This window comes from Scleropages formosus, chromosome 10, assembly GCF_900964775.1.
Source record: "Scleropages formosus chromosome 10, fSclFor1.1, whole genome shotgun sequence".
NCBI lineage: Eukaryota > Metazoa > Chordata > Actinopteri > Osteoglossiformes > Osteoglossidae > Scleropages > Scleropages formosus.
This window is the reverse complement of record NC_041815.1, coordinates 15,378,106-15,402,961: the sequence shown is the minus strand read 5'-3', so window position 1 is coordinate 15,402,961 and position 24,856 is coordinate 15,378,106. Positions and strand designations below refer to the sequence as shown.

At 43.7% G+C, this 24,856-nt stretch overlaps 1 protein-coding gene across 2 annotated transcripts in view; it reads right to left on the bottom strand.

Moving 5' to 3' along the window:
• The window catches only part of caln1 (calneuron 1), a 40,914-nt gene extending 17,245 nt beyond the window's left edge, over positions 1-23,669 (bottom strand). Inside the window, exons 1-4 of one of the 2 annotated variants that reach the window (XM_018732467.2) lie at positions 22,906-23,669; positions 16,735-16,859; positions 13,917-14,060; positions 9,704-9,816 (exon numbers count right to left, since the gene is read on the bottom strand). In XM_018732467.2, the coding sequence (XP_018587983.1) occupies positions 9,704-9,816; positions 13,917-14,060; positions 16,735-16,852 (375 nt within the window). In that variant the 5' untranslated portion in view covers positions 16,853-16,859; positions 22,906-23,669. Of the gene's footprint in view, positions 1-9,703; positions 9,817-13,916; positions 14,061-16,734; positions 16,860-22,633; positions 22,695-22,905 lie in introns of those variants that run through there. The other variant, XM_018732468.2, reaches the window with a different exon arrangement.
• Positions 23,670-24,856: the final 1,187 nt, after the last annotated feature.

The following is a 24,856-nucleotide window of genomic DNA, read 5'->3' as shown; positions in this document are numbered from 1 at the left end:
AAAAAAAAAAATCATTTCTAAACAGTCTGAAAGCTTGAAAAACTTAGAGGCAAATTTCAGTGATCATTTTGTAGGTGGTTGCATCCCAGATGTCTGTTTGAGTGTGACAATGCAAAAAAGTTCAATAGTGTCAGCAGCCTTGCACTTCAAAGTAAAAAAATCACGTTACCACGATACCACGTATTGCCAGTGTCTGTGGTTACAATCCACCTGTATTGCTTCAAATGTATATCACACACACATATAGATATATAAAAAGTGGTGATTTGCAGCCAAAGACAACAAAAATGAAACCATAACAATGAACCGAAAGGTACTTTGCGCAGAAATGCTACTGAATGTGAAGGAAGTATTATGCTGCACAGTTTTTTTGCGTTTTTACACTATGCAGGTAGTGGAGCTCTTTAAGAGCATTTTCCTACTGTACTTACCCTAAATGACTTAATTAAAAGTTTCCTATTAGTGTAAGTCACTCTGGATTGAAGCATAACCTAGGCAATGAAATCATAAGAGTTTTGCAGGGTGGTCCATGAAGTGAGTGATGGAAACAGCACGAGCAGGCGGAAGAAGGATCAGTGGAGGAATATGGGAAACGCACGTCACATCGAGCAGCCGGTCTGGGGCACAGCTCATTGACAAAGTACTGAAACAAGCTGAAACACTAAAGGTGGCTCACATGTGCTGCTGGAGGAGATGCGCAGTAACTGCCCGAAGGGAGGGAGAACAAGGCAGAGAGCATGATGGAGAGCGTGTACAGTTTGGAATGCATTTGTACAAGCTTGTCTGTGTGGGCTGGTGTGTCTGTGGGCAGGGTGTGCTCCAGCACTGACATATTACATGGTCAGCCGAAGTAAAGCTTGAAGGATTACCGCTCTGCTGCGACTCTTTGTATGGAATTGCCTTCCCAGTCAAAACAATGGCGTTAGCTGCTAAAATCCTTCAAAAACCCAGGGACAATAGGCGTTCCCACAAACATTTTCCTTCAGAAGCTTAACGTCTGATAGCCATAAGCTGCCTAGCCACAGGCTATATTGTGGAAGGTGAGGATAGACCTACTGAATCTATTAAATATTAACACACAGTTTCTACAGGCATTTAACCTAATCCTGCAGTTTTCATCATGGCGAGGCAAACAGGACCTTGACCTTTGTGACCCTACATACCACGGTAATAAACACTACTGCAGCGCTTCTAAAACGCTGATGGGTTCAAAAAATTGACAAGATACATGACTGACGAAGCCCAGTGATTCACCTTCTCAGGTGAGAGAAATGAGAATGTTGTTTCAAATTCAAGGTAGAGAGTTCAGCTCCTCCACTCCAAATGCTACAAAGCATTACATCTACTGCATGTACAGAAACATAAAATAATTTGATAATGAGCTACGTGCTAAACAAGCAGCAAGTTGTAAATCAGTGCTACGTGGTACTGCACACACTTTTCTCCATGTACTTTTTGGAAGATGACAACATGATGCAATGACCATACACAGCTCATGAAAACACAGCAGTGAGCATGACAACAACCTGAGCCACCAAGAGTGATATTCGCAGTGCTACTGCAGGGAAAACAGACACACCCAGAACAAGTAGAAGATGCCATTCTTACTGAAGTAACATCTCACAGTCTAAGCGCTGGGAGTATCTCTTGATAGTAGGATGGCCGCATTACACAAACATTGTTCAAAGTGGAGTAGACTGCTTCACAGAGAGCAGTCATGCTGTAGGATGCAGCTTGATCGGTCTTGCGTGTTGCCGAATAGCTTCATTTCTATTCAAGCTATAAACTACCAAGTATATTATTACTAAGTGGTAAATTATTTATATATTTATGTATTTTCCCAGTCAGCCGCCCGCACAGTGCAATTACACTACTCGTTCCTGCCAACCATCAGACACCTACTAAGTCGTATGTCATTAACTGTCAGCAGGTCCCCAACCAAGCGGGCTGCTGTTGCCGTGGCAGCCAGTTGAATCATTGCACAGCACTGCTCTGCGCCATCTCTTGACCCTAATATCCCAAGGCCCAGCTTTTGGTGACAAAATGAAAACCTGAAAACTTATTGCTGTCCAGATTTCTCTGCCCACATGTGTGATGACTGACAAAAGACAATCCCAGTGAAGAAGACTGTGGGGAAAAAAATAAACATTATTAATTTAACTGCTTTGCTGATACTTCTCATATCATTTACGCCTGTGCTGGAAACACATATGTTAAGACTTTCAAGTACTCAAATGATAATATCCATGACTTTGCTTGAAATGGCTGGAGCAATTAGTGAAACAGAACTGTTTGTTTTACTTGGGCATTAAATGTAACCGGGGGGTGGTGTGGTGTGGTGACGCAGCAGGTTTGACCGGGTCATGCTCTCTGGTGGGTCTGGGGTGCGAGTCCCGCTTGGGGTGCCTTGTGATGGACTGGCTTTCCATCCTGGGTGTGTCCCCTCCCCCTCCAGCTATGCACCCTGCATTGCCGGATTGGGCTCCAGCTCATCGTGACCCCACTTGGGACAAATGGCTTCCGCCAATGTGTGTGATTAAATGTAACTGAGCATTTCTAATGCACTAAAAAGCAACAGCGTTTGGCTGAAATCGGAGTAGCTTAAGTCTGCTCTTTAAAGACAGAAACCAGCAGGGCAGTGTGACCCTTCCCATTTTATATCTAAAGGCAGGGAATTTTTTTATACCCTCGAACACTAGGAATCAGGTTGGAAAGGCAGCAAGAGTTGAAGAACAATACCATGAAGATGATGAAGCTCCTTCTGTTCAGAGATGCAACAGAAAACAGCAGGTTCCTCAGGCATCAAACACAGGGCACTTGATTGTGTAGCTCAGGAAACTAGTGCCCAACATTACGTAGAAGTGTTTGTGTGTGTTATTACAAAACTTAACTATAAGCACACAGCAATACAGATACTCTTTTTACATTTATTCATCAGAGGTTAACTGTACTTATTGGTTTATTAATGCGATTGCATAATGTATCCCAACAAATCTCTGCTAAGTCTGTAAGTACTTCAAATTAAAGCCCTTTAAGACAGCAGCAATTATTGGGAACTCAATCGATGATAGAGTCAAAAAGCCTACATTACTAAAAGAGAACACAGGGTTATACTCCTCCGGAAAAAAAATCAGTGCGGTTCATGTATTATTCATTTGATTTGATTTGTTGAAAAATGATGAAGAAAAACAACTGCAGCACAAAGGCATGGAAATGAAAGTTTAATGGAAGTGATTCATGACACTAAGATTTATAGGGTTTCAAAGACCTAGAGCATTGTTCTGGCAAAAAAACAGTGACCTACTGGTTTAATGTGTAAAATGCAGGGACTGGGCTTGGGAATGAAACTGGTGAGAGGGAAAGTGTTGGGGGGTGCTGTATTTAGAAGATGTGAAACGTCAGCTTCATGTTGTTTTTGAAAACATATAAAAGAAGGAATTATGATGTACAGCATCAAGAAGGAAAACAGAGGAGCACTGAAGAACTGGAATGGTGCGGGAAAAGACAGTAGTGTGCATGAGGCACAGAGACCGATCAAACGATTTCAATACATAACTTGTCCATGAACGCCGACAAAATTAACAATGTTCGACTTTCATAAAAAGATTAATGCCATTCTACTACTACTAACAGAGAGAAGTGGTGTGACTATTTATAAGTATGATGTCAAAATGTCATAGAATGTCTTCACATTTGTGTTGCACCACATACTACTATGGCCTATCCTATAGTAAGAACAGCATAGATTTTACTGTAACCCATCTGAATATGTCTCCATGACACTGACAAAGTTCAGAAATACACTGACATGTACTGCACACACAGTTTATGGAAACGTTTCAGTTAGTGAAGGAATGCTAGACTGTTGCATCCAAAGGCCCAGACTGAGTGGTACAGATTTGCTTTTTATCAAAATGCAGTTTCTCCATTGTACAAGCATTTTTGTTGATAATACTCCTTTAACATCAAGTATCTGATGTTCAAAACACTCACCTCTCACTTCGACCCATACAGCAAACCACTATGACGACTAGTGAAAATATGTACTCTTGGGAGCATTTAAGGAAATTACAAAACACAATACATTTATTTAATGATGCACAGAAACTTAATTACGTAGTACCACACAACATGGGAGAAGTACTTCCTACTTCCTATCACTCTGACAGTCTCAACAAGTAATTTACATTGATTAATATGAATCTAATATTACAAATGAAACAGCTGATTCAATACCGTTATCATTATTCATTCATTTAGCTGGCACCCTTCTTCACAGCCACTTACACAGTTAAGCCTCTTATTTACCCATTACAAAGCAGGGTAATTTTTAATGGCACTATTAATGGTAACTTCTTTGATTAAAAATGTGACAGCCTAGGATTAGACATGTATCACATTTATTGAAAGATGCTTTTTTACAAAGCGACTTAGAGTGTTAAGTTTCAGTTTTATTTTTCTATATATGAAACAAAATCAAAAGGTATCCACAGTAATATGTTTTAAAAACAACACAGATTATTGTGGATTTCGACTTATCCTTTAAATAAACAAACTAAATGGAAAAAGTCACTGTCCATTTGTACCCTTCCTTACACCCTATGCTTCCTGGATCGTCTCTGGACCGCCGAGACCCTTCATTGGACATTGGTTATTGCAAATTAAATGTAGGAATTAATAAAAATATAACAGTAAAAGATAAGCTATAAATAGTAATTTTGGTTACAAATATTGTAAAATATGCTGGTGTTATTATTGTCATCAAAACAATACTTTGTATTTGGGTATTCTAATTCATTTTAGGTCATTTTTTCCTTCAGAGAACAGAAATAATGGTAATTCAACACCATAACAATGGGAAGTGGCCTAATGGGTTGATCTCAAGGAATGAATTAAACCTGTTATGTGAAGAAATGGTGTATCTGGCATTTTCACAAACAATCTGGAATGATCATAATGTGTTATTTGCTGAGTACATTTGCTATATGATAATAAAAACATCACTGTTGTGTGGTACATTAAATGGGACAATAGAATTTTTCTCCATTTCATGCCACAAATTTCACGTTACTTTAAAAATGACAGTTAAACTAATGCAAACTTTTGAACTTTAGATACATAAAATTTGGTGGTGGATTTTGAGCAACATAATTGCCTCAGGGACAAATGCATCCAAAAGGAAATGCCAGGATCCTCCTCTGTGACACCACAAGCTCATTATGCTTGGAAAACAAACCTTCCAACAGGTGTTTATCCGAGAAAATGTCACCACCTCCTTCGCTACTGCCATGCCACTCCCTTGACCTACAGGCTTATGCACACTGAAGGGCTCCAGTAAAGACATAGGAGGAGGCAGGGACACCCAGACAGCACGCTGGCTGGTGTCGTGGTTAGCGCTACTGCTGTCAAACCCAAAGGTTGCAGATTCAATCTCTGCCTCCAGCTGTAGTACCCTTGAGCAAGGTACTCACCCTACATTGCACCAGTAACACTACCCACCAGCATAAATGGGTAAATGATTATAACCTCAACACTGGAAGCTTCTCTGGGGAAAAGCATCAGCTAAATAAATTAATGTAATCTTGGGGTCCAAATGAAAATATCAATGTAATGTCAAGAAGTGGTATATAATCAAAAAGCTGCTGATGTTTTATACATCTCATCAAAAAGTGATGTGTTACATCTAAATTAATATTATAACAAAACTGACACGGATGGCAGTGGTGCAGCAGGTTTGGCTGGGGCCTGCTCTCTGGTGGGTCTGGGGTTCGAGTCCTGCTTGGGGCCCCCTGTCTGAGGTGCACCCTCTGCCCTGCCGGACTAGGCTCCAGCCAACTGCAACCCTGCTCAGGACAACCAGCTTCACACTGTGTGTGTGAGATGTGGATGGTAAAAAGTAGTATCTTGCAAAAAGGGCTTTTTTTTTTTTTTTTTTTTTTTTAAAAGCCTAACATAAGCGGTAGATGAAAAACAATTGTCAAATACTATATTTTTAGAGGGTGGAGCAGTGGTGTGGTGGCACAGCACATTTGACCAGGACGTGCTGTGTGGAGGGTCTGGGGTTTGAGTCCTGCTTGAGGTGCCTTGTGGCGGACTGGTGCCCTGTCCTGCATGTGTTCCCTCTACCTCCAGGCCCTTGCTCGGTGTTAGTGGGCTAGACTCTGGCTTGGGACAAGTGTGTATGTATATATTTTTACAACATATGAAAACATGATGATCTTGATGCTATATAGAAGTTGAACATGGCTAATTTAACTGTAAAACAAAGAAAAAGTTAATGTTAAAATTTTATTTTATGTGCTGTATGGATGTTTTCTTCTCATGATTCTAAGGGTGTGTTCAAACAATGTAAGAATAAATGTATGCATTTTTCTGAGAAACATCTACTTTAATAGTACACCTAAACTGAAGAAACTCTATTTTTCTAAAACCCTCATCCTTTCTGTATCAGTCACATACCAGAAAAGATGTATATTGGGAGTGCTTTAGACCAGCACACTTCACAGGCCTGCACAGGGAAACTGGCTCACTGACCCTGAATCCAAGGGCTTGTACCTTCCTCAATCTTGCAAGGCACCCTGATGAGAATCAAAGGCGGAGGATTCGGCAGGGAGTAGCTATTGAGCTATGCAACCATCTTAATATTTAACTGACAAGAAACAACCTCCAATATAAAGAAAGCAACAAACTGCTGTGTTGCCATCACAGAGCTTGCTGTTCTGTTGATCTTAACTCTCTCGTTAAGAATCAAATTGCCTTTTTTTTCATAAAATACCCCAGGTTACAAATTATATATCATGGGATTTAATATTTCAAGCAGTATTACAGACCAGAAAAAAAATCATGCATAAATGATATGGTGTAATTTATACAGTTCATCACTGTATGAAGGTATGGGGACAATTCAAAAATTTACTGACAATGCTGAGGGGTAAAAAAATCTAATAAAATAAGGGCACATTTTTCCAGGGATAATTTTTAAAAAACATTAAAAAAAATGGTAGCATAGTTTATTTAACAATCTAATTAAGTCGCCCGAACGTAAGAAAATGAGAACTGCAAGATTATTATGATTGCTCAGTAAAAACCTTTACCAGATTTTACAGCAAGTTACAAGCCTGCCTGCAAAAACACCAGAAACTGCTAACAGTCAAATCACAACAGAATAATTTAATACTGGGCACATCATTTATAAAAGTAATTTAGTACAACATATGGTATTATACCATAAACTGTATTTATCAAGCAGCAATTAAAAGCAGATTTTACAAGACTGCATACTAGAATTTTTTAAATAATTTATAATATAGTGGGTGACTCGGTGTTGCTGTGTCAAAGCGCCTGAGCTGAGTAGCTTCAAATCTGGCTCAGTCTGTATGGAGTTCGCACACTCTCCCAGTGTGGATATTCTCTGAGTGCTCTGGTTTCCTCTTCCCACAGTTCGAGTGAATAGGTGGCACTGGATTGTAATATAGTTCTTATTTAAAATATTCCCTAATTTTAAGTTACATTTTCACAAAACATCTCTTAATAGCCTTTTATTTTGGTTTCGCAACAGCAACTATATCAACTGACCTGAAACAAAAAACCACTGAAGCTCTGTACATATTTTTCACGTTGACTGAAACCCAAAATATGGTATAAAAATCAAACCACGTGAATCTTTTGCTATCCTTAAAAATCTCTACAGGAAGCTAGAGAATGACCTGTTTTTCTTACACACAAACTGTGCGAACTGACTAGAAAAAAATAATTAAAATAGTGAGATGAGCATTTGAATCTTCCCCTCCCCCTTTGGAAGGATACACACACAACAATGATAAAGGACACCAGAGGATCAGCTGGCCTCTGAGTGGGGCTGGTCTGAGCCCAGTTCAAGTCAGGCTGGAGATGAGAGGGTGACAACCCTACTAAGCCTGGCCTTTGATACAGCTTTGTCTAGTGGGGATCAGACTGGATGGCGCAAAAACACAGAGCATCCCAACATGGAACGCAGCTCTAGTTTTCTCTCTGAAGCCTTCTAAACACCTTCATTTCCTGCTGGTGACAAATCATAAAGAGTGGAAGTCTGCTGGTTTTAAACAAGGAAAAAAGAGGCGTTAGAGAGGCAAACTGGCACAATCACAAAACTATAAACAATTAAAGGGCAGTATTGTAAAGATGCATTGAAACCTTTAATGATTTTCGTAATGTCGGCGAGATATTTTTTCGGGCGTGTTTAAAGTCTCCTAGCCTGGGCTAAAGATGCAAATTCGCTTCTGGCAAAACAAAGTGCTCTGCACTGTTGGAGTGAAATAAACAAAAACAAATAATTCAACAAATTGAAGAGATACAGAGAAAAAAAAAATCAAAATTCCACAAAAGTATGATGCTATTGACCATGGGTTTTCAACTACCTGGACTTGTACAAAAGAGGTGGCTCCTCCAGGTAGACAATTCACGTCAGAATACAAAGGTTCTGATTTTCAATAACACAGAAATTTTTGCAGTGATATCAATAAGTTAGAGGCTTTCTGGATTTGCCTTGAGAACATTTCTCGATTAAATGAGCAGAGTGCCGCATCTGATGGACAGAGTGTGCCTCTGACTGTCAGGGCAGATAAATATTTAAGAGAAATGTCTTCCTAGGGGCAGGAAAAAGGATTTATAAAACATGATCAAGCTACTTTGAAGGGTTTCATTGGGTTACTTTGTGCAAACCTCTTAACATGTCCTTTTTCTGTGACGCAATGATTTAAATTTTACTTCTAGTGATGCTGCTTTTGTCTTAGCTAGTCAGATTGTTTTTGCTGTATCTTAAGCCTTAGGTTTCACAGTCTTGCATTTGTGTGGCTGTCTAATAAAACAATCCTGCCCTCATAACTCAATCAGAGGTTACGAGAAAATCTTTGTCGAACTGATTGCTGAAGTGTGGCTGTGAAATGACTTACCAGCCAGTGGATCAAATATGGGGAAAAAAAAAAAACTGACAAAAATGACCAGAAACAATGTATGAATTCACAATTCATATATTACAATCAATCAATCAGTCATTTTCTCCCACGAGAGGTCTTGCAAAAGCACCATCTTTCCCTTTTGCCTTCAGTGACTTGAAGGTGCTTGGGGTCTGCTTGGTGTTTGCCAAGATCAAACCATGGTCAAAGCAGCTTGGCTTAGCCAGCAGGGTCTGCCAACTGGCCATAAGCCAGCACCAAGACCACTTCATCGTAATATTACCGAGGAGATACATTTTCTGGAATCTCCATCAATGAGAAGGAAGAATGCCAAGGATTGGTCGCAGCCAAGCATACCCATCAGAGGCATGGAGCTGAGCAACCACATGTCATCACTTCACGTAGGACATTTCCAAGAAGGTGCAATAAAGCTGTAAAGCAGCTCAAAGAACCCGAGCAAGAGACTGGAAGTGAAAGGCTGTATTGTATCTTTGGCCTAATATTCACAACTTCACTCAGCTGAACTCATATTGGTATTCACTGCCTACCGTGACTGATGGCTTTGTTTCATTGGTTCATGCAATTACTTCCATAATGGTGCCACACAAAACGCAGACTGACAGCAAGACTGAACATTGATGGATGAAGATTAGATTTTGACATGAACTTGGTTGAAGCACATTACCACCAAACGAGACTATAAAAAAAACCATTCCAGTTGATTTGTTTTACTCAAAATAGAAGATGAAAAAAGGTCTAATAAGTCTTACCTGCCAGAATATGGTGTCTATTGTATTGCCAAGGAAACCTTCCCTTGTTTCAGAAGACAGAAGTTTAGGTCCGAGGATTGTCATGAACTCATCAAAATCCACCTGACCATCCCCTGGGAAAGAAAGTTCAATGTTCAGACACACAAAGTTCACCAAAAAAGGCAAAAACCATGTCTGTCAATTGCCCTTTTTATCTGTTATTCCTCATATCTATTTTATTGTCATTCCCATTATCACTGTGGTTTTACTGATTGTCTAGGACTGTAATGCCCATCATGGATCACACTTTGTGCTGCTTTTCAGTAAACAAACTTTTTTCTTTGTGGCAGTAATTATTTCCGTAACAAGTCGTCTCACCTGTCATTTCAGGTTTGATTCAGGCACCAGCTTACAGTAAATCAAGGGCCTGAAAACTCACTGGACTCTACAAAAGTTGGAAACCGTGGTGTTCCTGACGTGGTAGAAGAACCGGGAGACGCGATGCCCACAGACGGAGGAGCATTTGGTATTCCAGGCAGCTCAGTAATGAATTATGTAATAACTTCAGCTTTCACATGTGCCTCAGGTTCCTGCATTTGCATCTGCTTGACATTCCACTCTTCCATGAAGACTAGCTCCGCAGCAGGACGTAAAAAGATTCCCATTTAGATGGTACTGAATTCCCAAAAATAACGGTCACATTTGTACTTTCTATTGTCTGAAAATGTTCTGTGCTGGGCCTGGTACTGAAAGAATAATGAGGGCATGTTAATCACTCAGGCGGAATTTGCGACCAGAGCCATCAGCTCCAACCCGAACGTCTGCACCTGGAGGACGATGCTGACATTTCATTACCACATGAAATGACTCTAGCGTGGAAAGTGAATTTCATGGCACACATATCGATTCTCTGGTAGAGAGTCAAGGTGCAGGGTGACGTGAGAGCTGCAGAACAACCTCACCTCTGCCTTACCAAGAGGTACCAGCGGCTGGTGAGACAGTTAATGTACCAGAGTACACAAATCACAGACAAATCAGAGCACTAATCCTTTTGTTATACCCTTGAGAAAGAGGCACACCCTGAATTGCAAAGGGGTAAAATCACAAGCAAGGTTGCTACTACTAAGTAGAACTAACTGAAAAAATCAGCTGAACTGTACACTTATATGGACCAAATTTTTTAAGTTTTTGAGATAATAGAGGGCTAGGATCAGTGTGATTTCCTCCAACAGACTGCAAACATTAGTATGACTAGCAGCAAAATGCATATTGCAACCTGGATATACTGTAATATCAGCTAAGCCTAAAATCCAACATGAATGAACGAGACTGAGGGGTGGGCTTAAGAATGGAACATGGAGCAGCTTAAACATCTATAGAGTACTATTGCTATTCTGCCAGGGTTCAACTGTTTGGAAACTGCACAAGAGGCTCTTCTGTGAGAAGTATCTCACAGGGATTCAGGAGGATCTCATGAAGCATGGAGTAAGCAAGTACCTCCCAATCACACACTAATGACATCTGAACAATGGTGTCACGGCAACAACGAGCTTCTTCTCATGGTGCTTGTAACTAGTAGAGCCACGCCGATGAGCAACAATCCGTCCGCAGGAACCATTAAAATGTTTCCATAAATGGGCAGCCATGGCAACATCTGTCTCCTGATTCCCTGTATGCCTGCAAATTTCATACCCTACTTTCTCAACTCACACTAAAAAACAACAGATTTACAATGGCATAAGTAACATATTTCTGTAATGCGTGGTACTATTAAGTTACCATAAAAAGTAATAGCACTGACGCTTTTCACAAGTGTAGGGTTCAGAAGTGCCCTTTAAAAATGTCACTTAACAGGAAATGTGCATTTGGCAGGGTCTAGGAAAAAACAGTGTCATTGACTGGAGCAAAGCGTTGCCTGCGTCGATATGCTGGGTGACTCATTATAGAATTTGGTTAAAAAGGCCAACGCTGAGACACCTTGCCCTGGGAAAACCCTTTGAGATTTTCAGTGGTGTCCTCCAAGTTTGACGGGACCAACAATGAGGCGTGTTTGTCTCTGGCTGTGTTTGTGTGCGGTGGAAAACCACCACAGCTGCAAAGCACACACCTGATACTCCAGATATATTTAGTTTCTGGCAGATTTCACGCTGGGCGAACGGCGCTCATGCATCTGGGGAATATCCACACAAATATTCATGGTAAAAATAAATACACTTAATAGACTCAAGATGCAGGCAGTTAGTCCAGTCAATGCACAATGTTTTGCACTGCCTACATTTTTTATAGTTTAGTGAAACATCTGGTGTCACACTAGACATCTTAAGCTAAACTTAAAATGAAAGATCTTGCAGTGTTCACAGCCTGAATATAATATTAACTGCATATACAGTTGGCAGACAGATTTGAGCTGAATAAACTACAGGCATAACCATTCATGAATTCAGCATCAAAACTTTCCTGACTGAGGAAAGGGCAAGTTACATATAGCATCCATTTTTGAATGAATAACCCACACACTGTCTGAAACTGCTTGGCCCAAGCAGGGTCACAGCAAACTAGAGCCTAACCCAGCAACACAGGGCACAGGGCTGGAAGGGGAGGGAACACACCCAGTATGGGATGCTAGTCCATCACAAGGGACCCCCAGTGGGACTTGAACCCCACACCCACCAGAGAGGGTGACCCAGCCAAACCCACTGCACTCCCCTGAATGAACAACCACGCACACACACACACACACACACACACACACACACACACACACACACACACAAACTTTCTGAACCGCTTGTCCCATACGGGGTCACGGGGAGCCAGAGCCTACCCGGCAACACAGGGCATAAGGCCAGAGGGGGAGGGGACACACCCAGGACGGGACGCCAGTCCATCACAAGGCACCCCAAGCGGGACTTGAACCCCAGACCCACCAGAGAGTAGGACCCAGTCCAACCCACTGCGCCACCGCACCCCCCACTGAATGAACAACCATGTATGTTAAATCCTTGCCAAAAAAAGCAATGTTTTTAAACATGGTAAGTGTTGCCTTAAATAAGATACCTTAGTCACACACACACATTTTCAGAACCGCTTGTCCCGTACAGGGTCACGGGGAACCGGAGCCTACCCGGCAACACAGGGCGTAAGGCCTGAGGGGGAAGGGGACACACCCAGGACGGGACGCCAGTCCGTCGCAAGGTACCCCAAGGGGGACTCGAACCCCAGACCCACCGGAGAGCAGGACTGCGGTCCAACCCACTGCGCCACCGCACCCCCTTATACCTTAGTCAATAAATTCAAATTTGAAATAGTAAATAAACACAAGATTTGTCTTCACAAGAAAATAAATGATGGTCACGTTCATGGATGGGTGCTATTAAGAAAAAAAGGGGCAAAAAACATGTATGAATACTAATAACATTATTCTAGGACAGGGAAAATTCTATGAACAAGTAAATGGAGAGTTTATGGAGAACCACTAAGTTGACTGGCAATATGAACTCGTCCACCTCGGATCAATTTGGTCTTCACGTTTACCTCACCCCCGTGACCCCGTATGGGACAAGCGGTTCAGAAAATGTGTGCGTTTACCTCACTTCAATTCGCCGCTATTATTTTATAGTGTATTGGTTAGTTAGATCACCTTTCAATTACTGATTATGCACCGTATCACCTGGGTTGCATTGCCATAGCAACAGCAGGCTCATTCCATTTAGCTGTAACATGAGACCTCACAACAAGTGCAAAATACTTAGAATACTGCTCTAACCGAGGAAGACATATGCATGTATTTGTATCTGTAATGCTGCAAAACAATTCTCTTAGATAAGGGACAGATATCCCTCAAAGTGATGTCTTAAGTGAACGCCTTGAGTTGTCTTATGAAACGGGGCCATGACCTCCTGCCGAAGAACTCTTACACTCTTACTCTTTCCTTGCTCCATGTAAGAGTAAAAGCTTGTTCCAAAGGCAATACAAGCTGCATTTCATTGCTGAAATGTCTTATACCAGGCCCTGCATTAAGCATTAAAACACAGACATAAAATTACAAACGTCCTTAAAAAAGTACCGTGAGCATGTTTATTCGTTTAGGTATGGTGTTACCTTGTGTGTATACGTATGCTTGAAAACTGCACAGCTATATGCGTGAGTGAGACAGAGAAAGTGAAAGTGCGTGAAAGTGTTTTACCTGAGGGATAATCTGAGTGTGTGTGTGGAGGACACAGGGGAAACTCACCGTCCATGTCTAGCCGCTGCATGATGATGGCCAGTTCTACCTCGCTGGGCATGTATCCCAGGGACCGCATGGCCATGCCCAGCTCCTGCTTAGAGATGAACCCATTCCCGTCGCGGTCCAGCACCCTGAACGCTTCCCGGATCTCTGCCAGGACAAACAGCAGCACGTCTCAGCTTCCTTCTCTTTCACTCTCTTCTCAAGTCCCTGCACCCACATGTCTCTACACAACAGGTGTTAATTGTTGTGCTCCACCCAACAACACCATGCCTAGTTAACAACATCAATTCTACCTTTTCTTCCTAAGGAAGGTGCTGCCTATTCATAGTCCGTCAACTGCCACACACACACCCTAAAGCCAAGACCCACATGACTTTGTCTCCTTCATTTGTCATTATTAGTGCATTCTGTGGACAGTACAAGAGAAGTTGAACTTTTCCTCGCAGACGCACACCATTACACTCAGCTCCATTCCAGATGACATAACCCAAAACGTGTCACGCCTAATGGCCATTAAAACAAGAAAAAACGTGATGGGAAGGTCAAGGTTATTTGTGGCACACACTCAGCCCGACCAACAAAGTGCACACTGGCACAGGGCAAGACCAGCGCCGTGAACATATTTCACGAATAAAAGATAAGGATTTCATAAGGAGTGGAAGAATGGGACCGCATTGATTTTTAAAACAGGATTTTTGTTAATTATGAACCCTTTTTTCCTGCCTAACAGGGAAGACTTGTGGCTTGCAAATAGTTTTAAACAGAAGCAGAAATGTCACAGGCATCACGCACATAAATGATATGTTATGCTCGAGTGTTGGTGGAATTACCTTATTATTATTCAGAATGCAGGAATTCATAAATGTTCTCTGCAACTTGCACAAAACACAAAATGCGCAAAATAATATTTGAAAATCATATAACATATCAGCTCCTATTTCTTTGAAGGAATGTGAAAACTTCCCTTTCCCTTCTTTCCAAGAAAAGAATCCATTCTAAAGTAGAAGTGAACACACCTGATTTCACAGGTATATCTAAGCGGTTGTTCAGTGTTAAGACCTCTCACAAGAAAATGTGGTCACTGGTAGCAGTTACGCCATCGGCTTGTTTCACCCTCCCGACAGTGGGCTCAGAGCTGAGGATTTAAGCTTTATCAATGCATCACACAATACAAACGTTCAAGAGCACCCATTTCCCATAGAGTGCTGCTACATCAAAGGCACTGGGGTTTATTTATGCACATAGAGCCGAGCGGCTCATGCATAAATACATGGGAGTCATGAGTGAGTCAGGCTGCTGGAAACACGTTTCCAGGGTGTGCGGCCTGCTCGAATATAGCCTTGAGAGAACATTTGGTGTTTTCAGCCGGGAGTCACAACTGCATCAGGTGGCAAGGCCAATTTTCTGCGAAGCGCAAGTGACGCAGAGCACCAAATGTGGCATGCGACGGCTTAGCTGCAAACGCACTGTACCATCATAGGACACACGGGATCGTTCCCAGGCCGATTTGCGTAGCGGGACAATGTGTCAGGTCAGCATGACCACATAAACCGTCAAAGTGTTTAAGATACATAGTGATCACAATCCACGTTTCTGTCCGGATTCAGGAAACGAGAGGCGGGGGGAGATCGGCTTTTGTCCGTGTCATTATTCAAGCTTGCTGAGAAGTGAAAATAGTTATTTCAGCACTGACAGACACACTATACTCCTTGCCTCATCTCTGCATCTGAATAATCTAAAATTAATAAGGAAAAAAGCAAGCCAAACAGAGGACTAATTTCTTACTAATAATGTAGCAGGACTGGCACGCTGGTGCTGCTGCCTCCCAGTGCACGGACGGGATGAGAAAATGCGGGTTCGATCCTGCTGTCTGTGTGGAATTTACGTGTTCGTTTGTATGAGTTTCCTTTGGGTGCTCTGGTTTCCCCTCACAGTCCAAAGACAGTTTAGATGGATTGGTGATGCTAAATTGCCCTTAGTCTGTTAATGGATGAAACAATCTGTGCGTGTGTGGCATCCTGCTCTGGGTCTACTAAGCCTTGCTACCAGTGTTTCTGGGATAGGCTGTCTCACAGTGCCTGGGTGGTGCGAGAGAACGTGGGTTCAGTCCCTGCTCAGTCTGTGTGGAGTTTGCATGTTCTCCCCGTGCCTGTGTGGGTTTGCTCCGGGTGCTCCGGTTTCCTCCCACAGTCCAAAGACATGCTGTTCAGCTTCACCCATAGTTATTTGAGTGACAGAGAGAGTGTGTTCCACTGATGTATGGATGAGTGACCCATTGTAAGTAGTGTGTCTAGCAGTGTAAGTCATCACGGTGAATAAGGTGTGTGGGCTGACAACACTACATAGAGTTCATTGGAAGTCGCTCTGGATCACTGAAACCCTGCTCAAAACAAGCAGTCATTGAAATTGGATAGTATGGCACTGTAACAATTTTGTATTTTACCACTATATAAATGCTGGACAGCTAAGACTCAGTACAGACAGCCTTTCGAGACATTTAGCACTCCTTTCACTGTCCAGCAGCAGGTATTGTACCAGACTGCAAGCAGCGCATGGCCGACCATCATGGCCGGCATTCTTACACATGATGTCTGGCACCGATGAAGTAGGTGATAAACACTCTCTGTCTGACAGTGATGAACAGAGGTTAACTGTTCGGCTTTGCACTGTACATGCACGAGGAACAGAACAGGAGGTACGGCACTGCTAGTGTAAACATGTCTAAGATCTGCAAACCCTCCTAAAACCCTACCAGTAACCATCCGAATCATAAAATCGATCTAGGCATCAGTGTGACTTAGGAACGTGTCCGCATACTCACCGTCAAGCTCCTCCACGGAGATATTGGCCAGCTGGTCACTGTCGCTGCCATCAGAAAGGGAGCGGCTCAGGTAGTTCCCCTTGTAGAGCAGGCCAGCCGTCACATGGTGGAAGGGCATCTTCCTCCTGCAGCGGGGCAGGAGGGGCAGGGAAGAGACCAGGCCAGGGGGCCCCATCTCATTCTCTGGTGACCACACGGCTCTACGAAGGAGCCAACGAGAAACACACCACCAGCAGCGCGATTGAAGCGCTGCTTCCAAACACAGGGTTATAACACACTCCTCTTGTGCATTTCAGACACTGAGAACCCAAAGGTAGTGACTGAGTTTAACAGACACCGCAGACAAACATCAGATGAGTTTTTGGGGGGAAGCTAAAAGACTGTTTGCTGAACAAATGTTTCTATACCACAACAACTAAGGAAGTTCTTTGTTTACACTTCAGTCATTTATATGACCTTGCATTTACTGAAGCAGTTCATGTGAGGTTCGCTGCTTCGAGGCACAGTAACAGGTTGGTTGTTTGAAATATCAACCTGCACTCTTTTGGACAGAGTCCAGGCCTTTAAACCATTAAACAGTGGGCATTTCAGAGGAACTCAAGAAACCCCGCTAGTGCTATCAAGGCCTCGGTAGTGACGAACACAAGCAGAGTTCACAAATAGATCTCATTCAAGATCCACAGGACAAGATGTTAGACCCCATGGGTCAACGGCTGTACAAAAAGACCCAGTCCAACCAACATGAAGCCACAAAGAACATCCAGCGTAGCCAATAGGCATCTCCATGACCCGACACCAAGAAGCAAAGCTACCTTCTCCAACAAGCCAACAAAACCAACAAATCCACGAATGACAAACATTAAATGTCACAAAATTACAGATGATTTTGTAATTCATTCTCTCAACACACATGCAGTCAACAATGGGAAATATCTGTTCAAAAGCCAAACACTGAGGAACATTTCTTCATTATTTTGTCGCTTGAAATGTAAAAACCATGACTTTCCAAACCATGTATCCTGCCACAATGTTCTCAGCAACTGCCAGTGGCTAAAAATAATCCAGCTGTGGTATTTTTGTATGGCATTTCAGAGTAAAGGCTACTGTAAATACGGCTTCTGCAAACAGAATAAATACATGTCTCGAAGGCAAATGTCAAAACTGTGAGGAAGTGATGATAGAGAATGCCTTTTAAACTACTTATTTGACAAATCACAGCTGAAAAGTATTAAAATATGCTAATCGGGTGATATTGAAAATTTCTTGACACGCGTCTTAGCCTCATCCAGATTTTGCACCAATGAAGCTTTCGAGTTGCACTTTAAACTCCGAAACGATAAGCGCGAAGCAGAGACAGCCTGAGACTGAAATACAATAGCAATCATATTCCATCTTACGGGTTACAGTGATACGCTCGCAATTTCCCACACTAAGAGGCCTGCTGGACATCTCTGGAAAGATTCTGAATTCTAAAATCCTCTTTTGACAAACAAAAATCCTCAGCGCTCAGTCTGATGTTGTGTAAATCCCTGACAAAGGCGACGGAGCGAAGTTGGCCCCGTGGAAGAGATGGGTCACAGTGAGCATTTAAGGCTGCCAAGCTTGCAATGAAAACGTCTGATGTAACCAACGTTTCCCCTCTGAGCTCTGCTTATGTTCTCGGGCATTCAGCCGAAAAAAGAAAAAGATAAAAGAAAGTGTCACTTCAATTTATACTTTACTGAGACAAGTTCTATTTAAGCCATTTTAGCTGGCGCTGGAAACATCAATACCTAGTCAGACTGCTCACATCAGAGCCACCGTATCTGTGGGCAGGCGGCGAGAGGCAGAAGTCGAGATTTTGTACAGCGTATATTCCAGCAAAACATTCACGGTCCCCCTGGGAGAACACGGGCCGTTCGAACCGAGGGTCTCTCCGCATTCCAGACAGACACCCATGCCTTGATAGCGTGCATGTCACACGGAGCAGCGGCGTAAAGGCGAACGCACAGTATGCGTGTGTGAGACTCGCACAGCACAAACCAGCGCATCCTCGAGTGACTAATGAATCTTTAAATGGAGTAACGTATATAGGAGGTGGACAGCAACCCTGGGTCAGCTGCCAAGCAGGTAACTTTGTGTGGGATGACTGCAACATAAAGAAGTCTGGAGAACCGGAAGGGTCATTAAGATGCACCCCTGCCCCAAGCAGCCCTGAGGAAAGAAGAGAGACGAGCAAAGAAAAGCCTACTTCTTGGAAGCAGCGGATCCTTACACGCTAGGCGCATCTCGACCCCAGCCGATACCGTGCCTTCCAGCACGGCCCACTCCGACAAGCATGCGGTTGTCAGCTTTGACAGAGCTACAGGCTCTTCTCGCAAGTCAGTGTGCTGCGTCCCAGTTCGGCAATCTGAAATCACCTGACAGAGAGTGCCAGGAAGAGTGTGCCAGCTACTGTGGAGGTGTGTGGGAGGCCATGTGTGACATTTCTCAAAAGGGGACAGAGCATTAAATGCACTACACCTTCCATTACGGCAGTTTGAGAGGGGGGCTGTGACGCACCCCATCAGGCATCGTCCTCAATACCAAGGGGACACATGACTGCGCTCCTTCCAGTAGTTCTTTGGACAGCCCAGAGGTGTGCATCTACCAAATCGATGTCCCTTGAACAGAAAACCTGGCAAACAGTTTCTGCTAAGCTTGCTACAGCAATTCAATTCCAAAAATGCTAATTGATTGTTGCTCCCAAAGTTTATTTCAACCTGACACTGGTTCAAACTGCAAACGCAAGCTATAGTGGAGGCAACAAGCTAATAATATTCAGTTGTTGTGACATTACAATAGACAAAGCGAAACACAAAAGGTCCAACAGTAAATTAACAAAAGTCCTTAGTACCAAAATCAATATTTTGTTGGCTGCCAGTCATTGCAGATTCTATTAACAGCAGAAAATTGCCAAACATTACAGGTCACCACATCATAAACCTCTTCTAAAATATTATCTAACGCTGAAACTTAATAATTAGGGTAGGGGCAGCAGAACCCATTGGGTTCCTCTTTTTTTCTAAATGGGAATTGTCAAATCTCGCAAACGACTCGCCGGGCTTAATGTGTCAGCATAACAAGCTTCAAAGCATATTTATATAACAGAGCGAAGCAACCTGACTAAGCGTCTATTGGCTAAGGACACTTCAGAATCAATGCTGGCAAATGCTTAATTAAGCTACGCTTGTAGAAAGCGATGCTACAGGCGTTACCATTACGTTCTGACGGGTCCCACTGGTTTGACAGAGCGGGACTGCAGATGAAGGGAAGATCCGTGTATACAAATACAGCACGCACAGTCAGCAAGGAGGCACGGAACGTTTTCGTTGTGTGTCGATGGCTTCGACGTGCCTATGGCCCCATTGCGCAATGGCATGGGGTTGTCCACGGCGATCGGGTCATGTGACCAGGGGGTACTGGTGCAGGCCAGATTTCATTTCCCCACACGCTCACATGGGCCTGCAAGGCTACAAATTAGCTTCCTGCATGACATGCCACTGAGAACAGATGGCAACGCCTTCCCTCATAACTAACAAGCAATAGTGCCAATAAGCTTATTTGCTTATTTGTCTTTAATAGCATCACTCAATTATCTCCATGTCACTCACAGTGAGAAAAACTGTCTTTTAAGAAAACTTGCTATTGTAGCCAATATTCAGGAACAGAATGTTTGTGTGACATTGCCATTGCTTATCTGGAGAAGGACTCTATCACACACAAGGTGCTTCCAGTTAAAACTGTATGCTTTAGCCAACCTTCTAGTATATTGGGCAGAATTTCATCAATATCCATAGTACAAATCAGCTACTAGAACAATTCACAGAGAGCTGAAATAATATAACTGCAGGCACTGAACCTTTGTATTACAATATAGGAATAAAAAAAGTGTCAAACAAAAGGTGAATTATCAAGCAGCTGAAAGGAAACCAAAAGGTTTTATAGCATTGCATGGAGCAAAAGCAAAGCTCAGAACACTAAAACAGAACCTACCAATTACCATGTCCAAAACAGTATGTTTCAAACAAATACCGTGAAATACAGTGACAAGTACAACAATTTCTCAATTTGTGTAGCTGTTCATCTTCAGGCTCAGATGCAGATGACATTATTTACATTCCCCAAACACTGAGCCTTGTGACAGGAGCACACACAAGGAGCACACCCGAACCCCCAGACTCTATGGTTGCACCTAGAATCCTACTGTCTAGACATGTTTACACTAACCCTTTCACGAGCAGAACATACATGGCCTGCTCTTTGCTGCTGAATATTAAAAAAAAAAAAAATCCTATAATGTCCCCCTTAAGTGGTAAAACAATATACCAGCGCTGCCTTGTCCACTGTGGCTCTAATCCGAGATGTTTTGAGAATCTCTGTCATGGAACTGGTGCAAAAATCCAAGGCCTGTTGCGCATCTTTGGACGCCAAGTTCACGGCCAAGTAGTTCTGGAGTATAAGGGCTCCGTGTGACAGCAAGAAGCAAACTGGAACCTTTTCACCTCTAAGGACTGGAAATTCAATCCCATCACAGATTGACTACCACCCAACAAAGTGTTTGAGCAAATGAGTCACACACTCACAGAGACCTTACAGCAATCTGGCTACTGGTATCATAGCATCATGGCCGTGGCCATGCAGAGACAGCAGCACAGATCAGCATCACTGAGAAGGAGATCCCCGCTGCTAGGACCATGCTGGACAGGAGAGTGGGAGTGTGAGGGGAGCAAAATACCATCCATCAACGCCCAGTACAAGCCCACAGATCACCATCAACCCGTCTCCCCCCCACCCCCACTGCTTACCCCTGCTGCTTGAGCTCAGAAGGCGCACGCAGCACAGCAGGCTCTGGTGTCTGGTGGTCTGCCGTGACGCTCGGGGTGCCCACACCCTCCTTTTCTGACCCCTGTTCCTTGGGCAGATCCATGACCCCCAGCGGAGCCACCCCACCACTACCCTCACCCTCCCAGGTAGATCAGTGACACTAGCTCTGGGATGTATACTTCTCCCCAAGTGCAGCGTCCCATCGGATGGAAGCCGGAGTATCGGACTCATTAGAGTGCCTGTCCCAGGGGGACGGGGAGGGGGGGCACAGTTGGGCGGCAGAGCTGCCTCTGCAGCTCTGGCCAGTCACAGCTTTTGCCTGAAGTCCTAGGAGCACCCATCCAGCAGGCAGTTCCTGGAGACGCACAGGGGCACCCCTAGGGTGATCACCGCACAGGTAATCATGAGAACTGTTTACAAAGCCACCCCCCCCAGGGGCTCATACCTGGTCTTTCATTCATCTGTCACACGTCTGCAGAACTACCTGCCTACACTCGAACCACCCAACGTTGTGTCTTAACGCGGCCTGGTCAGCACGTTTTCTTCACAAATAAAAACCTTTTAATTTGATCAGCTGAATTAAAAATAAGTGCCATTAATTATTGACTAAAAAAGATCACATGCCAAGGATAATAAACGCCTGATATAACACTGGTGCTGTAAACTAGCAGTAAAAGGGACGTTTTAAATGTCTGATTTACTGTTCATGGATGCACACCTATAAGTTCTGCGAAGTCAAACACAAGCACATAAATGGCTGATTAAATGAGTATATAACACACACGCACCAGTGAAGGTGCACATTTAGGGAAATAGGTCTCAGGTGGGTTCCTATAAGTCATTTTTGTCAAAATCGGAGAGGGGAACCTTTTAACTTGCTCGATTCCATTGAAATGAATTGCAGAGATTCCAGCGCTGCACAATAACTCGCTGGAAAGCATACATCGCGAATGCATATGAAATACATGTCAAATTCATGTCAAATTTAGCGCCTAATGACACACAAGCTGCCGGGGATCCATAGTGGCAGAAGAGGAGAAGAAGGCATATTTACCGCTTATGATACGTTATGCCGGTCCTACTGGAGAGCTTATAATTAAGGCAAAAAAAACGAGCAGTCCATCCATGCCAGCGTCCTCCTCCTGACGAAAATGGCCACTCCTGGTGCTCTCCAAGTGATGCTCCAGTTTCGACAACAACAGGTGACATTCCCGCGTGGGGTCATTTAAAAAAAAAAAAAAAAACACGCCAGTGGGAGACACTTCCGCGCCGCTAATTTGAAGCGCATCGGATCCTCCTGGGCGAAGCCCACGGCGGTCCACTCACCTCTTTCACTGGTGCCGTGTCCGCGGAAGCGCTGCTCGGAATGGGTGTCCACTGTCCGGTGCCCACGGCGGAGCCGAGCTCGAGTCCCCTTCAAAGGGCTGCCGAAATCGCGCTCGTGCGTGCGTGGAGCTCGGCGGTGAGAAGAACCATCCCCTCCCTCGTGTCAGACTAGAGCTCCATGATCGCGCACGGTGGCCGTGGTCCCTGGCTGTCTCCGTCCGTCCGACCGTGCTCCTCACTGATGATCAGTCCATGTGGACATGATGATGATGATGATGATGCTGCTGCTGCTGCTGTTCAGCGCGCGCGGCCGCCGCCTAAGCGATCCAAGTTGCACTCTTTCTCCAACTCCCGCCACTATTAACGTCCGTCATCGTCATTCTCTATCTCCATTTTCCAAGTTGGAAACAAAACCAAAAAAAAAAAAAAAAAATCACCGTTGATTTTTTTCCCCGTGGTGATTTAGATTAGCCCCCGCCGTCTTAATGAGCACAGTTTTACCTACGCTACGGAGGAGCACGTGCCCCTCCTCTCCGGCGGTCGCATCCGAAGCGCTTCTTCACACCGTCGCGTCCACGGCGCCCGATGTCGGCGTCCCGCAGCCACGGAGACGGCGCTGCTCCCGCGGCTCTCCTGCTGCCTTCTGCCTGTCAGATTTAACCCATGTGTAGCTGCGAAGGACACGTCGCCCACGAGGGACTCGAGGCGCTCAACTGGTGCAGATCCCCCTCAGATGATGTGCCGAGAACGGGCACACGCACGGCACGGACGGAGCCGGGACGGCGTCATTTACCACATCTGCATCATCATCATCATGTCGTGGTTAACCAGACATCATCTTCTTTTCATAACTAGGCGTTCGCATTTTCTGCTGCCCACAGATTTCCTCCAACAGGGTAGCCAAGAAGGCCGATCTGCGAATATACATGTGACGTCTATGTATCCACCATGGTGTCCAGGTAGTGAAGGTGTTAGACTTAAAACAGGAGGATCACGCGAGTTAATAAAGCCTGGACTGAACAAAAGTGTTTTTTTCAGTCATGCAAATAGAAGGGGACACTATAACAATTTAACCGAAGTGCCCAGTGGGTATTAAGGGGATATTCTATCATCCCCTTAGTCACACCAGCTGAATTTAGAGCGCAGTCCAGGGCCACTCCTGGTGTGACTCTCACTCCAGGACTGAAAGATCAGCTCCAGTGTGACTTGCATCAGAGCAGTCGGTGCCCCCACACCCTAGTCTTCGCTGGATTTTTTAAAATAATTGTGTCTCTTCTCAAAGATTAAATTCAAACTGTGATAATTTAATTAACTGATGACTTCTGAACTGAAAACCTTTAAGCGGGAGGGCACCCCGGTATCGGTACAATCATCAGAAGAGCTTCCTTTGCAAGTAAATTATCCGTCTGGGAAAGAGTAAGATTGGTCATTTTCATGAGCAGTTTTTAGTAAGCATAAATTAATATTGGAAATAGAGGTACAAAAAAATAAAAAGGCACCAGGTTGAATAGTGGTTGAGCTGGAGTGACGCTGCTTTAGACTTCATTAGGTGCCACCAGTTAATATTGCTCATTTAAATAATGGTCCAGGGCACATTCTGCGTCATTTTTTAGGTGCAACATGTAGTGTGAAGTCCGTTTTGCTATTTAACTAAAAGATGCAAAGCACGTATACTCACACACACACACACACATTTTCAGAACCGCTTGTCCCATACGGGGTCGCGGGGAACCGGAGCCTACCCGGCAACACAGGGCATAAGGCCGGAGGGTCGTTCCCTAAAAATGAGCACACTAAGACAATGCAAATTAAATATTGCAGGGAATAAAATCTGAGTGGCTAAAGTGCACTGATGTCTTGTGGATTGTTTGTTGTTGTTGGTTAATAGCCTGTTTAACTTCTGATGATCGCAAGAAGGTTCACTTCAGTACCAAATAGCTGAATGCAAAAA